The sequence below is a fragment of the Brienomyrus brachyistius genome, chromosome 7 (genome assembly GCF_023856365.1).
Source record: "Brienomyrus brachyistius isolate T26 chromosome 7, BBRACH_0.4, whole genome shotgun sequence".
NCBI classification, from domain to species: Eukaryota; Metazoa; Chordata; class Actinopteri; order Osteoglossiformes; family Mormyridae; genus Brienomyrus; species Brienomyrus brachyistius.
The window spans coordinates 19,285,642-19,299,376 of record NC_064539.1 but is presented as its reverse complement, the minus strand read 5'-3'; the positions used below and the strand labels follow the sequence as shown (position 1 = coordinate 19,299,376).

The following is a 13,735-nucleotide window of genomic DNA, read 5'->3' as shown; positions in this document are numbered from 1 at the left end:
AATTCTTAAGAAATGCCTTTTACTTGAATTAGAACATTATTTATTTGGTAAAACGATGTTTTTCGATCTTCTTACGGTGCCTTTGTGATTCCAGAAGCCTCCGAAGGGCCTCCTATGGGGATGGGGGCAGAGAGCTGGGTGTGGCTCTTAGATCTGGAAAGATCCGTGGCGCTGGTGATCGGCCGCTGTCTTGGAGGAATGCTGCAGGGAACCGCACCTTCTGTCCAGGAGAATTCTGCAGAGTTCTGGCTTCAGAACCCCCTCCTAAGAAACGGCCTGGAGATGGACCTTCAGCAACTGGGTACAAGACCGCAGTCCTGCATTATTTCCAGTGTATAGTTGGATTGCGTTTGAATGGGTGTCCTTAATATATTTCACCTTAATCCGTTCTGGTGCAGTGCAGGTATCTGTCGATTTGCATCTGCACTGGGGACCAGGGCCACCAGACACAAGTCAATTTTGGCATATCTCAATAGTTATATCGGTTTCAGTTTAAAGAATCAACAAAAATGTTAATATCGAAATGGCATTTTAATGGAAGTCCAAGCCGTTGAATTCCCTACTTAAAATGTAATCAGGTGTAAGAAAAGTTCTTGCGTTTGTGTTTATATGGAAGCAGCATCTCTCGCAATTCTGCCCCGTCTGTAGATTTTACCATGAACTGGCTCACCGAGGCAGTGCTCTCGGGGCACACCGAAACCAAACTGTGTGAGCTTAATGTGAGTGAGGAGAACGGCAGGCTGATTGAGCTGGCGCTGGGCGCACCGCGGCAGCCAGCCAGTGGACTCTGGAGGAGGATGAAGGAGTTCGCGGTCAGCAGAGGTGAGGCTGCTGCTTAGCGACTCGCAGACTTTAGCTGAACAAGCTGGTGCCGGATGAAGCTGTTTTGTCTGTAATAATGTTCTGATGAATGACTTCTGTCACCTTTGTAAAACTTTAGTGGAGTAATTTATTAGATTGAGTGATTATAGGCTTTTTATTATTTTGTTACATCACATAGTCAAATGGGAACCTATTTGTTTGTAGGGGTGGCTTATGGCTCTGAGGGGTAGGACTGGTTGTGATTGGAAGGTCAGCAGAATGGGACCTTTAATCCGAGTTGGTCCTGGAACGCTGTCTGAGTCTGTCTCTCTGGAACCTGCCCTCTGACCTGTCTCTCTGGAACCTGCCCTCTGACCTGTCTCTCTGAATCCGTTTTTTCTGACCCTGCTCTCTGACCTGTCTCTCTGACCTGTCTGTCTGACCCTGCCCTCTGATCTGTCTCTCTGACCCTGCCCTCTGACCTGTCTCTCTGACCTGTCTGTCTGACCCTGCCCTCTGATCTGTCTCTCTGACCCTGCCCTCTGACCTGTCTCTCTGACCCTGCCCTCTGACCTGTCTCTCTGACCCTGCCCTCTGATCTGTCTCTCTGAATCCGTTTTTTCTGACCCTGCTCTCTGACCTGTCTCTCTGAATCTGTTTTTCTGACCCTGCCCTCTGACCTGTCTCTCCGAATCCATTTTTCTGACCCTGCCCTCTGACCTGTCTGTCTGACCCTGCCCTCTGACCTGTCTCTCTGCCCTCTAACACTGCAGTCATGCATTGTACAAAAGTGTCTGCTAAGTAAACGATATAACGTAACTTTTTTGTTTCTTGTCTTACTGTGAAGAGTGGGATAGCGATGGTCCGTCAGGAGACTTGCTGCTGGAGGCGGCTTGCCGCTGCAGCCTGGCAGCTCTGCTCAAACACACCGACCTGCAGGATGAGGCCTTTTGGCAGGACAAGTGAGTAACAGCCAGCTGGCCAGACGTCAAGCTGCTGCTGATGTGCTTTTAATGAACATTCCGATTGAACTGATTTACAGTTTGGGGGCAGACTATAGGTAAAATACACAGTGCTCACCGAAACCCAAATTGTAGTGCTAAAAGAGCTGTTCTGAGTTAAATAGTTCACTGATAACAGTCTCACTGGGTGCTTTTTAATATGTAACCTTTGCAATAACATATAACACCAAACGTTTGTGTTTTGTATCTCTTTGGGAGTTAGTAACTACAGTTGCCATTAATACCAAAATGGCAGGAACAGAACCTAATGAGCCAGCCAAAAAAATCATGACAATAAAAAGAAAATATCTGTGTGGGTTAGGGCTTCCTCTGCTGCCCCCTGGAGGATGGGCTCCCCCTTTGGGTCTGGTTAGGGTTAGGGCTTCCTCTGCTGCCCCCTGGAGGATGGGCTCCCCCTTTGGGTCTGGTTAGGGTTAGGGCTTCCTCTGCTGCCCCCTGGAGGATGGGCTCCCCCTTTGGGTCTGGTTAGGGTTAGGGCTTCCTCTGCTGCCCCCTGGAGGATGGGCTCCCCCTTTGGGTCTGGTTAGGGTTAGGGCTTCCTCTGCTGCCCCCTGGAGGATGGGCTCCCCCTTTGGGTCTGGTTAGGGTTAGGGCTTCCTCTGCTGCCCCCTGGAGGATGGGCTCCCCCTTTGGGTCTGGTTAGGGTTAGGGCTTCCTCTGCTGCCCCCTGGAGGATGGGCTCCCCCTTTGGGTCTGGTTAGGGTTAGGGCTTCCTCTGCTGCCCCCTGGAGGATGGACTCCCCCTTTGAGTCTGGTTAGGGTTAGGGCTTCCTCTGCTGCCCCCTGGAGGATGGGCTCCCCCTTTGGGTCTGGTTAGGGTTAGGGCTTCCTCTGCTGCCCCCTGGAGGATGGGCTCCCCCTTTGGTTCTGGTTCCTCCCAAGGTTTCTTCCAACCAGGCAGTTTTTTCTTGTCATTGTCACCTCTGGCTTGCATACTAGGGGCTTTGGGCAGGGATAATGTATAGCACTTCGAGACAATGTAATGTTGTGAAAATGCGCTGTATAAATAAATATGAATTGAATTTGATTGAAATCATCTATACGTATATGGCTCGATTTGAATAAAATGTCTCTTTTCCTAAGATACGAACCCTGCGAAATGCTGATCGAGATCTATCAGATGGTGTATAAAATCCGAAGTACTTTACTGTCACACAAGGACTCTCCTGGGATGAGTGCAAACATCGGCACACCATCTGTCACTAAGCAGGTAAACCTGTTTTTTATTCTATTGTATTAGTACTTTGTCTTTGTTACATTGTTCAGTATAACAGCTCATTTCAAATATAGTTCTGTGTTTCCTATGTCCTTTTTTTATCGTAAAATTATAAAGACAAATATAGTGGTAGCGTAGTTGTTTCTGTTAGGACACGTTCGGTGTAATGGATGTGTTTAAACACAGACTTGTTGTGTGACTAACATGATTTACTTCTGCATTCGTAAGAGTTCCCTAGTGTCACAGAGTCCCAATGAAGACAGGAAGGAAGCGTGTGCTGGTGTCGCCCAGGAACGCGCAGTGAGGGACACGGAGACGGAGAGTCCTAGCGTCGTGTCCGAGCACAACCAAGACGAAGTTCCCGAGGAAGACACCCCCCCCATCAGCAGTATGTACCTTCCGGGTAAAAACACACTTTCTACAATACATTTCAAAAGACATTTTAAGCATGTTTCTTTGATTTAAATATTACATATATTTAACAAAGTAGCAACTTAATGTATCTTACTTTTTTAATTTAAAAATTGCAGTTCTCTTTGAATGAGCAGTGCATTAACCTGATCAGCATATAATGAATTTTACCATCAGGTTTTATCCCCAGAGGATCAATTTATTATGAACACTGTGCTCACACATCTTTTGTGGGTAATTGTTCCCACGACCCACCTTGATGCTGCGAAACCTCGCACGTTCAGGACCCTTGTCTAAAGGGGGCTATTTACTTCGCATGTAGACCTATTCTCAACCTGTCGTATGCTTTAAATCATGCCTAGATTGCAGAACTCTACCTTTTGAATACATTGTATTTGCGTGATACAGTACAGTTTGAAACTGCATTTTAGGTAGCTATAAAGCTTTTTTTTTATTTGTATGTTTTCAAATCCGATCGTTCAAAACCGCATTATGAAAAACTCGGTAAGATGCTGGTTGATCGTACAGTGATTACACTCGATCTGTTTTCTATAACCAACGCAGGATCATAGCGTGTGTGTTATACCGCATAAAGCTACGGGACAGTCACAATACGCTGCACTGCAAATCACGGCGGCACAGACGTTGATGTTTGACCACTTCAGCCGCAATGAACCCATCTTTGGCCCCTTGCTGCCCCCTAGAGGTGCTCCAGTGCTTCCTAGCGACTCGTGAAGCCATGCAGCTCCAGCAGAATGAGACGGTATATGAGTCGTCGGGGACCAGCACTCTCCCAAGCAGCACCGATAGTCCCGGGACCCCCGAGCGGGAGCCTCCACACCAGTACTGGGACCGGAAGCAGGGTTTGGAGGACGGCCTCTCGTTTCCTGCCGCCTGCCACCTGGTGGTGTCCCGCTGCGTTTTCCTGCTTCTTGGGGTGCGGGCGGCTTGGCAGGAGCTAGACGAGCCCCAAGACACGCAAGTCAGAAACGCTGGATCTCGGTGTGTCCGAGTGCAGAATTTCTTTTCCCATCATGAATTCTAAATGCGCCGTATTTATGTACGTCTACATAATTATCTCTTTATTCTTTATTACTTTAGGAAATCGGAAGCACAATACATGCTCAGCCCAAAGACAGATTTTGGTCCCACCTCGGAAACTAGAAGACAATGGGAAAAAGAAGTAAGTAACTAAATACACACTAAAAAAAATGCAACAGTTTTTCTGCAAACTAAAAATGTTATTACACTTTTATTCTTATGTTCTAATTCATTTTTAAATAGATTTTTAGCTAATGACATTTAGGTAATACAGTTGATTTATTAATGAGAAGCATAAGCAGTTAAGATTGAGTTAATGAGTTTCATGTCATTGAAATGTTGCATTTTTTTTCCTTTAGGTGCCACAACAGTCAAGAAATGTATCTGGCTGTGTTAACACGATGGGTACTTCCAGAAATATTTTCTAAATAATTGTGCTGTTTGTCATGTTATGTTATTTGATTGAACGGTGATATTTTTGCCCTTTGGAACTCAGTCACAGTTTCACTTTTTTTCCCCAAGCATTGTTTTGCCCCTATAAAAATAAATGTGAAATAGTTCAAGAAAGTGTATTTTCTGTAATTCACACTCCCTCCTCGCAGATACGGCGGCCCCTGCCTCTGGGTATTTCTAGGAGTATGAAAGCAAAGCATGTGAATGTGTACTTTGGTGACGCTCCCTAAGCCTGGCTGATTATTAAACGATTGTCTCATGTGTCCCTTTTCCAGGCCTACCACTCTGCTCCTTGGGTATCATGAAGGATGCCTGGGAAAGGCTGCGGCAGTGCATCAGTCCCACCACCCCACTCTGTCAGGGAAGCGGCTCCCCCGTGCTCGTTCAGGTCTTCCACTTCCTGTGTGGAAGCCTCCTCAAGATGCCCTCGCTAATGGAGCAGGACACAGTGCACCATGCTGACCCAAAGGCTATCACGCAAGCCATGACACAGCAGCAGCAGAGGGCTGAGGTGTCCCTACTACTATAGTCCTCAACATTGACTGCTTTTATTGAGAGCTAGGGCTGCATGATATTGCGTTGTGATTATATGATGCGTGCGCAGTAATCTTCTGCACATCAGATGACGGACGTAGACATTTGTCCGGACGCCGGCTTTTCAGTGCTATATGGACACTTCCACCCACAGTTTGGTAAACAGATTAGCAGTACGCCTAAAAAAATAACCACCACTTCAGTGGTTATCGCTTTCATGACTTACCAAAGCAGTGGTATGTGGCACTCCGCTAACTGAACTTAATAAGTGTACGCCGAATTTATATACATTACTAACTTTTAGGTATCACTATGCATCGCTTACTAATATTTCAATATACCAATATGTTATGTCCATCATCAAAAGCCCTTATTGTGCATGCATGCATCATATAATTGCGATTATATTACGATGTGGTGTCGTGTAGCCCTAATTTGAACATTAATAAGGTTTGGTGGAGATATATGAACTCCTAAACACTATCTATGTTATGCCTCTCTGTAGGAACGCCTGGAGGCTCTGTGTCAGATCTCCTCCTTTCTGTCTGAAATGGAGCAGAAGAGCAGTTGCTCGCTGGTGCCCCCTCGCTTCCCAGGGCTGTTGCAGTCTGTTCAGCTCCAATTTGTTGCAGGTTGCTTTGGCTTGGGCATGCCCACAACCAGCAGCCCGTTAGACAGCAATGAGAAAGTTCATCACTACAACGTAAGATATATGTCTATCTGCTTCAGTTTTGCGTCACGCACTTTCGGGGGACTGTTATTTCGTACGTAGCATAAAACTTGTTTTTCTTTTGGTGATGTAAGAACCATCAGGACATTTTAATGTTTTACCTATTTGAGGATGCTGTGATTTACAGACTTTAGTGATGGACAAAGTTCATGAACCATTTGCTGTATTTTTTTGGCTCCACTAGATGGTGCTGTCTGCTCAAAAAAAGGCACATAGCATGCCCCAAAACAAACCAAGAGCACCATCTAGTGGGGTCGAAAACTACAGCAAATGGTTCATGAAGCATCATTTTGTCCATCAATAACAGCATCTATGACTGCTTGGCATAACATTGCTTTGTTCGTTTATTTTCTTCAGTCAGGTACGCAGTCTGCGCAGACATCAACACAGAGGCAGCTTCAAGCTGCAGCTCACACTCTCTACCAGCAGGTGGTCCGTTTGCTGAGGCATAAAGTGCTAATAGAGAAGGAACAAACAGGTCTGTCATAGAGCATTATGCAACATTATACAGCGTTCCTACAACGAGTGAACCATAATTATCTTAATTAGGATTTTTTCGTCTTTCACCCAGGATCCTATCAGCCTTTACTTCTGGCAATAATATATGCACTGAATTTCAACTACCAGTCCTTGGACCTGGATGTCATTCTGAAGTGTGGTATTCTCGACGTGTTGTCCTCGCTGACAGACAACGCTTGTGTTCTGATGAACCAACGCTGGTTAGCTGCCTCTGTGTCTGGACAGATGCTGCTAAGTGGGGCGGTTAAACTGGCTAGTGCCAGGTTGCTGCAGATACTAGCCATTGCTGCAAGGTAACAGGACCTATATGCCACCTTTTGTAGGATTCTAATACATATGAATGTGAGTATAGCTATTGTTAGCCTCTGTCGTCTTTGACTTCAGTTGTCTTTGATTTTAGCTCCTGTGAAGACGCCCTTCCCTGGGAGGTGCTGCAGGCCCTCATGGACGTCATGTCTGAGCAACTGCAGGGCCTCATGCACATGGTGCACCAGCAGGAGGCGCTGGAGAGGAGCGCTACAGATGGCACTGACCTTGGTGCTGATGGCAAGAAGCCCAAACAGGACAGTGAGTCACCCTAATGACAGCAATACTGTCTGATTTGTAAACAATAAAATCACTGTTGGCACTTGTATAAAAATGACCTGTATAGATAAATACAACAACAACAACAACAAATTTATTTTTATATAGCGCATTATCACAACATTACATTGTCTCAAAGCGCTTTACAGTATCCTCACCCAAAGCCCCCAGTGAGTAAGCCATAGGCGACAGTGGCAAGGAAAAACTCCCTAGAAGGAAGAAACCTTGAGAGGGACCAGACTCAAAGGGGAAGCCCATCCTCCAGGGGCCGGCAGGGATAGTCAAATAGAGAGAGGAGAGCAAGGAAGATAAGCCAATGCCGAAGCCGAGTCTTCGTAGATAAATAGCAGTTAATACAATATATATATATTTGCAGTAAAAAAATGTTTATAAATTCGAGGGAACTGTAGAAAATAATCTTCAAATCTGCATGTTTGGGTTGATCTAAGCAGAAAACTGCCTTCTGTTACTATGTTCAATCAATCAATCAATCAATCAATCAATCAGCTATTCTCCAGAGGGAAATCCAGGTGTCACAGGAGCAAACAGAAAGACAAAGAGATGGAAAAATTCACTTCTAAAAAAAAGTTGGACATTAAAAATAATTAGAAATAGATCTTACTGTGTACAGGGAATTAACACAAATGTGCAAAAAAGCTTTAATGTGCCAACAGCACTGTACTGTATCGCAATGCACTTACTGCTGTGGATCTCTTTTGGTTCAGAGGCACAGCTGGCCAGAAATAGGTGCATTGTGGAGTCTCAGCTGGCCGACTTTTTGGTGTTTCTGCGACGCATTGTGTCCCCAAAGGGGACTAAGAGTATCTCCATCTTCATCAAGTGGATCGATCCACTCATGGCCATCCTAACCTGCAGAAGCCCCTCAGGTGTTTGTCATGTACCTACTTTCTTTGAAGCATCTTAATGGGTTTTTGTTCGTTGACTCCTGTCAAATCCTTTGTGAAAGTTTGTAATATTGTGTTTTGATTTTTTTTTTTTTTCGTCCCAGGCTTCCCTCAGTACAGGAACCTGCGGTCCAAGTTGCTCACCTTCCACATTCTGGAAGCTTTGTTGCCTACCTGTTCTGACCCGGTACAAGTGAAGAAGGTAACTGCTACTGCCTCCCTGTGATTAAAATATATTTTTGTATGAATCATTGGAATTAGGAATTGGAATAATTGGAATTCTGTTAATAAATTTAAAAGTGAATAAATCATCTCTTGTATTAGACATTTTCATTAGTTATATTTCAGTTATTAGGCACAGGTATCTTGAATGTTTGTTTTGATATTGTATTGATTATTATTATTATTATTATTATTATTATTTGTCTTTATGTTTCAGATTGTTGATCAATTATTCGGGCTCCTGTCAGAATGTATGTGGAAGGAGCCTCTAGCTTTGGAAGCAGCTTCAGAGAAGAATACTGAGAGTCCCTTGGAGGTCAATCTAAAATTCACTTTAAACACATTTCAGTTGTTGCTCCGCTTATTGCGTTGGACATGGGTGGGCTGAGTGTGACGTTGTGCCTCGTTCAGGGAACCGCGAATGAAGATGAATGCATTCCGATTGGGGAATTCTCATTTGATCCACACAAACTGATCTGCTGTTCACTCGAGAGTGGAAACCTGCTTTCGCACGGATCCGGGGGCAAAGGCTACGGCTTAGCCACGACGTCTATAACGTCAGGCTGTTTCACCTGGAAGGTAAACAAACAAGCAGATTTTCCCACCTGTTGAAATGATATTCATAAGCCCATTGTCATGCGATTTAAAAAGCCTCTTGCTTATTCTGGTTGAACTCTTCGAAGGGCCCAGCTTGTAGCTGATATTACTATTCGGAAGTGAAAGATTGTTACTTTTGTTACTGTTAATTTTTTTCCAACAGTTCTGCATTATGAAGGAGAACAAAGGCAACGAGGGTACCTGTGTTGGGGTATCGCGCTGGCCCGTCCGGGATTTTAATCACCGAACTACAACGGATATGTGGCTGTACCGGGCCTACAGTGGAAGCCTGTACCATGGTGGAGAATTGGGCAGGGTGTTGCCTTCCTTTACCCAAGGAGATACCATTACCTGCATTCTTGACATGGAGGCGAGAACCATTTCCTTTGCAAAGAACAACAAGGTAAGGCCACATCTGTGGCAAATACTAAAACTGTCTTCCTGTCCAGCAAGTCCATGGATGCAGTAACTCGGATTTTGATTCACAGGAGCCAAAGCTAGCATTTGAAGGTGTCGATGCTACAGAGCTCTACCCCTGTGTGCTGTTCTATAGCAGCAACCCTGGAGAAAAAGTAATTTTTTTTCTTTTAGCTTCTAGTTTTTAGTTGACAGTTTTTAGATAGAATTTGTGAATTGTTTAGTTTAATTTTGTCGACATTAGAATAATAATAGATGTTGTGCTTCTGCTTTCCACTAGGTGGCGATCTGTGATCTTCAGATGCGAGGCGTGCCCAACGACCTCCTTCCCGGACAGCCGCTGTGTAGCCCCCGCGCTACCGTTATGGTGGAGGCCACTGTTCAGCTGCTCAGGCGCTTGCATCATTATGAGAATTGGACGGCCCACATAAATCAGCATATGGTGGCCAAGCTGGAACTGATCGGACCCCTGATCCAGGACGGAGCCAGGACAGGTTAGCCTTAGTGTAATGATGATGAATTACATCTTGTAAAATATGCTGTAAAGAATCCTTGCGCTTTACTGAGAACAGTTTTAGCCTGAATTATTGATACACGAATTTATTAAAGTCTAACAAGGAACAGGCACATTTGTATGCCTTTTATTCACGAAAGTTGGATTGTGTAAAGAGCCATATGCTACATGCAAAGGCAGTATTTTAATAATGAAATTTATATGTGCAGAATAGCGCAGTGAAAACATGGCATTGCCTTTATGGCTGTATTTATGTGCAGTGCAGCACTTGAGTTTTTCTTCGAAATGCCTCTGCAAGAATGTGCATCGTGAGTAACGAGTCACATGCAAATCCAGCCTTCACAAGTCGTAGCGCTCAGCTGTGTGACTTGATGTCGAACAGGAACGAACCTCGGTAAGAGACTCCCAGAGGAGAAGCAGAAGGTGCGAGGGGAGCCTGAGGGTGCTCCTGGAAAGATGGGGGACGTGCCGCTGGGACCGTCGGCCCTGTCCGGCGCACAGCTGGACACGCTGAGCTGCGAGGTGTGGCCAGTGCTGGCCGTGCTGGGCGGTGTTGACAGTGGGCTCCGTGCTGGGGGGCTGTGTGTGCACCGGCCCAGCGGCCGCCGAGCCATCCTGCTGGGGGTGCTGAAGGAGGGCAGCTCCCTGGCCAAGCTGCAGTGGGAGGAGGCTGACCTCACTATCAGGTACCACTGCTCTCCAATCACTGTGTTACTGCTGTAGCTAAGCCTGTTGAATCTTATTATTGTATTACTGTACAGTAACTGTGTCCTACTAAAAAGCATAAAACACATATAAGCGCTATAGTACCCTTCAGCGATATCTAATTCTTCATATTGTCCAGACATTATATCGTGGTATATAGTATTTTGGCGGTATTTTCAAAAGCTACACTATCACAGTATTTTGACATTTTTTTCAGAATTTTCCAAGTAGGGGAAGGTCTTCACAATAAATTTCATTTACCCCTCCTCGCCCCGCCACTCACCTAACTTCAAACTAACTTCAAAATACCATGTTGTACCCTAAATGCCATAGAACACTGCATTACTGTAATGCTGTCCATGCCTAAAATATAGTTGCAAAAGTGTATTTCTGTATAGATCAACTTTGTGTATTTTCTTCATTCATGTATATATATATTTTTTGCCATTTTAACATTTCCTTTTTCAATTTTAATTTTTGTTTTCTTTCTATATTTACTTTCCTGTTTTTTAATTTCTTTCTTCCTTCTTTTTATTTTCCCTCCCCCCATCCACCTCCTTTACCTCCATCTGTGTGTTGCATGTTCTGCTTCTCCACTCCACTAATCAAGCTTCCTGAATTCTTGGTCACCCAGCGACACCCCGCTCTCTTCCCTGGAGCCCACCGGCATGCCCCCAGTGGACATAACTCGCCTCAGAGGGCTGAAACCCTCTGTCCTGTTAGACCTGATGTTTCTCACTGGGATGCTGCAAGAGCACCATGGCCATCAGCCGCACAGGGAGAGCCATCCGGAGGGCAGCCAGCACAGTGAGCTGGAACGCCAGTTGGATGAGGACATCGCTCGCGTCGTGATGGATGGGGAGGACGGTGCAGGTCTGATTGACGGGAAGTGCAGGCAAAGTGCCCCTGTCAAGTGCGACTTCTCTGAAGTGACAGATTCTCTTATACCAACCAAAGATCTCTTTGGGTATCAGGAAGTCCTCCCTTTGCCGTCTGGGATGAGCCAACAGGGCAGGGCTGACATCTTTGCACTAGAGCTGCATGCCATCCGAGTCTCCTACCTCTTATTAGGTGCCTTAAAGTCACTGTCAGTAATCCTGAGCAGTGGGAAGTTTACCGATATACTCCTGCTGTCAAAAGCCGCAGCCCAAGGGAGCCCCAGTGCAGCGAAGAGCAGCGCCAGCATGGAGGAATGCGCAGAGCTGAGGCTGGTCCTCCAGTTTGTTGTCCGAAGCATGGTGAAGTGGGCCGTCCGGACTTGCCCCATCAAACAGGAAGCATCACTGGCCGACCTGGAAAGAGCACAAATTATGATCTTCAAAGGGGCTATAAACAGGCTGCAAGAAGATTCTGCGACTAAGGAGCCAAAGGGTAAAATAGAAGTTGGTTATTTTCTGCCACGGTTCGTTTTGCTCTCATGACGTTGTACTAAGGAGTTTATACTAAACATTCTCATTTCGCACCCAGAGTCTGCACATCATCCTGTCTCTCAGCCCGTGTCCAAGTCTTCGAGCACCATGTCTTTGTACAGTAATGGCTCGGAAGGCACCACCATATTTTGCCCGTCAAACGGAGCCACTGCATCGTCTTCCAGTAACGACTTGGCTGCCTCTTTGCTCTCTGCACTGCAAGCTGATGGTCTGGACAACTTCAACCCATTTCTCCCAATCAATCTCTTACAGTGAGTTTTATCTGCATAAACAATGAGAGAAGGATCTGTTTATATGAGCGTGAAGAACATTATGTGTGCACGATGTATGTTTTTCCTTATACTGGATACTGGGAATGGCAAATCCTTTTAGATTTGTATTTATGTATTAACAGATGCAAAGGCATTTACTAGAAGCCTTTGTTCCTTACACGTCTGTTATATTCATGCTGGTAATCCTACAACGTCAAAGACTATGCTTTGAACACATGATTTGGTCTTTGACACTGCGTCCAATAAGTCCGTCCATAAAGATTTTCTGAAATTAAGTTAAAATTAAGTTAAAACCTATGGTGTTCTATAAACACAAGCATTTTACAGATGTAGCCGATTTTTTTTTTTTTTAACAAAAAAAAAACCAGCAGACATGCGTACCAGCGCAAATGCAACACAGCTTTTTAATGATTGTATGGGAAATTTTTGCTCCAGATCATTGTCAGTCAGCAGCTCTTCTGAAAGAAAGACAGGTGAGTGTGTATAGCACACTGACTGGAACCTTCTGCAGCACTGCCTGACTAACCACAGCTATTCCTACTTTCTATGAAAAGCAGATATACACACAAGTCTAAATTATTCTTTATATATATATATATTTTGTTTTGGCTTAGCAATATTCTAATAATGAGCCTAGAGTGTGATTAAACCTCGGTCTTTTCATACAGGTCAATGTGACTAGTTGGGAATAGTCTCAAATCTGCAAGATTCTGGTATGATAATGGTTGGAAATTTTTACCCAGTTTTTATGAAAATCCCATCCCAAACAATAGACTGCAGTTGAAAGTCCTGTCCAGTCACTGAAAAGGTTCCAGAAGACTGGACTATTGGGGTGTTTCTGCTGTCTTGGAAGGTGAACCTAGCCCTCTATTGTCTTGGCTTTTTCTAGGCAGATGGTCTTTGCGCGATTCCCCACCTTGACTGGCCTGATGAATAACCCAGTGTTGCATCCAGGCTTTAATGTGGCAAGCTCTCTTTCTTGTGAGGGTTTTACAGAGCCTCAGCCTATCTTCCTGGAGCCATCAAGCACCAGGAATCGAGCAGGTAAGGCATTTAGCCAATGATAAAGTAGGACAGTCAGTCTTCCGAAAGATTAGCTCATGGAGAATATGGATTATATCTCACTGGTAATGTCTTCTGTTGCATGGTATACCATGGCTATCTGCTGTGCTTTGTGAAACGTTTGTTAAAAGCTTAATGTTTGGACAGGCCTTACTGTAGGTAGTTATGCTGTGCTGTTCGATGCATGAGTCAAGCTTATTTGTCAATATTTACATGTCATTTTAACAACTGCATTCCTCAAAAATCCAAAACAAAATCTTTTTTCATTATTTCTCAACTGCCATTACTTGAAATGTTCA

The 13,735-nt window shown here is 44.8% G+C and overlaps 1 protein-coding gene across 8 annotated transcripts in view; it reads left to right on the top strand.

The window, feature by feature from the left end:
* LOC125746520 (probable E3 ubiquitin-protein ligase HERC1) overlaps positions 1-13,735 on the top strand; it is a 58,135-nt gene that overhangs the window by 20,309 nt on the left and 24,091 nt on the right. For 3 of the 8 annotated variants that reach the window (XM_049020578.1, XM_049020577.1, XM_049020574.1), the window contains exons 18-41: positions 95-301; positions 649-822; positions 1,649-1,763; positions 2,907-3,033; positions 3,268-3,442; positions 4,155-4,452; positions 4,552-4,633; positions 4,851-4,896; positions 5,220-5,455; positions 5,984-6,181; positions 6,566-6,686; positions 6,780-7,020; positions 7,128-7,294; positions 8,038-8,199; positions 8,322-8,419; positions 8,657-8,755; positions 8,851-9,018; positions 9,200-9,439; positions 9,525-9,608; positions 9,734-9,947; positions 10,350-10,653; positions 11,283-12,043; positions 12,140-12,353; positions 13,264-13,418. In XM_049020578.1, the coding sequence (XP_048876535.1) occupies positions 95-301; positions 649-822; positions 1,649-1,763; positions 2,907-3,033; positions 3,268-3,442; positions 4,155-4,452; positions 4,552-4,633; positions 4,851-4,896; positions 5,220-5,455; positions 5,984-6,181; positions 6,566-6,686; positions 6,780-7,020; positions 7,128-7,294; positions 8,038-8,199; positions 8,322-8,419; positions 8,657-8,755; positions 8,851-9,018; positions 9,200-9,439; positions 9,525-9,608; positions 9,734-9,947; positions 10,350-10,653; positions 11,283-12,043; positions 12,140-12,353; positions 13,264-13,418 (4,686 nt within the window). Of the gene's footprint in view, positions 1-94; positions 302-648; positions 823-1,648; positions 1,764-2,906; positions 3,034-3,267; positions 3,443-4,154; positions 4,453-4,551; positions 4,634-4,850; positions 4,897-5,219; positions 5,456-5,983; positions 6,182-6,565; positions 6,687-6,779; positions 7,021-7,127; positions 7,295-8,037; positions 8,200-8,321; positions 8,420-8,656; positions 8,756-8,850; positions 9,019-9,199; positions 9,440-9,524; positions 9,609-9,733; positions 9,948-10,349; positions 10,654-11,282; positions 12,044-12,139; positions 12,354-12,809; positions 12,848-13,263; positions 13,419-13,735 lie in introns of all 8 variants that reach the window. The other 5 variants (XM_049020581.1, XM_049020580.1, XM_049020579.1 and 2 more) reach the window with 3 other exon arrangements.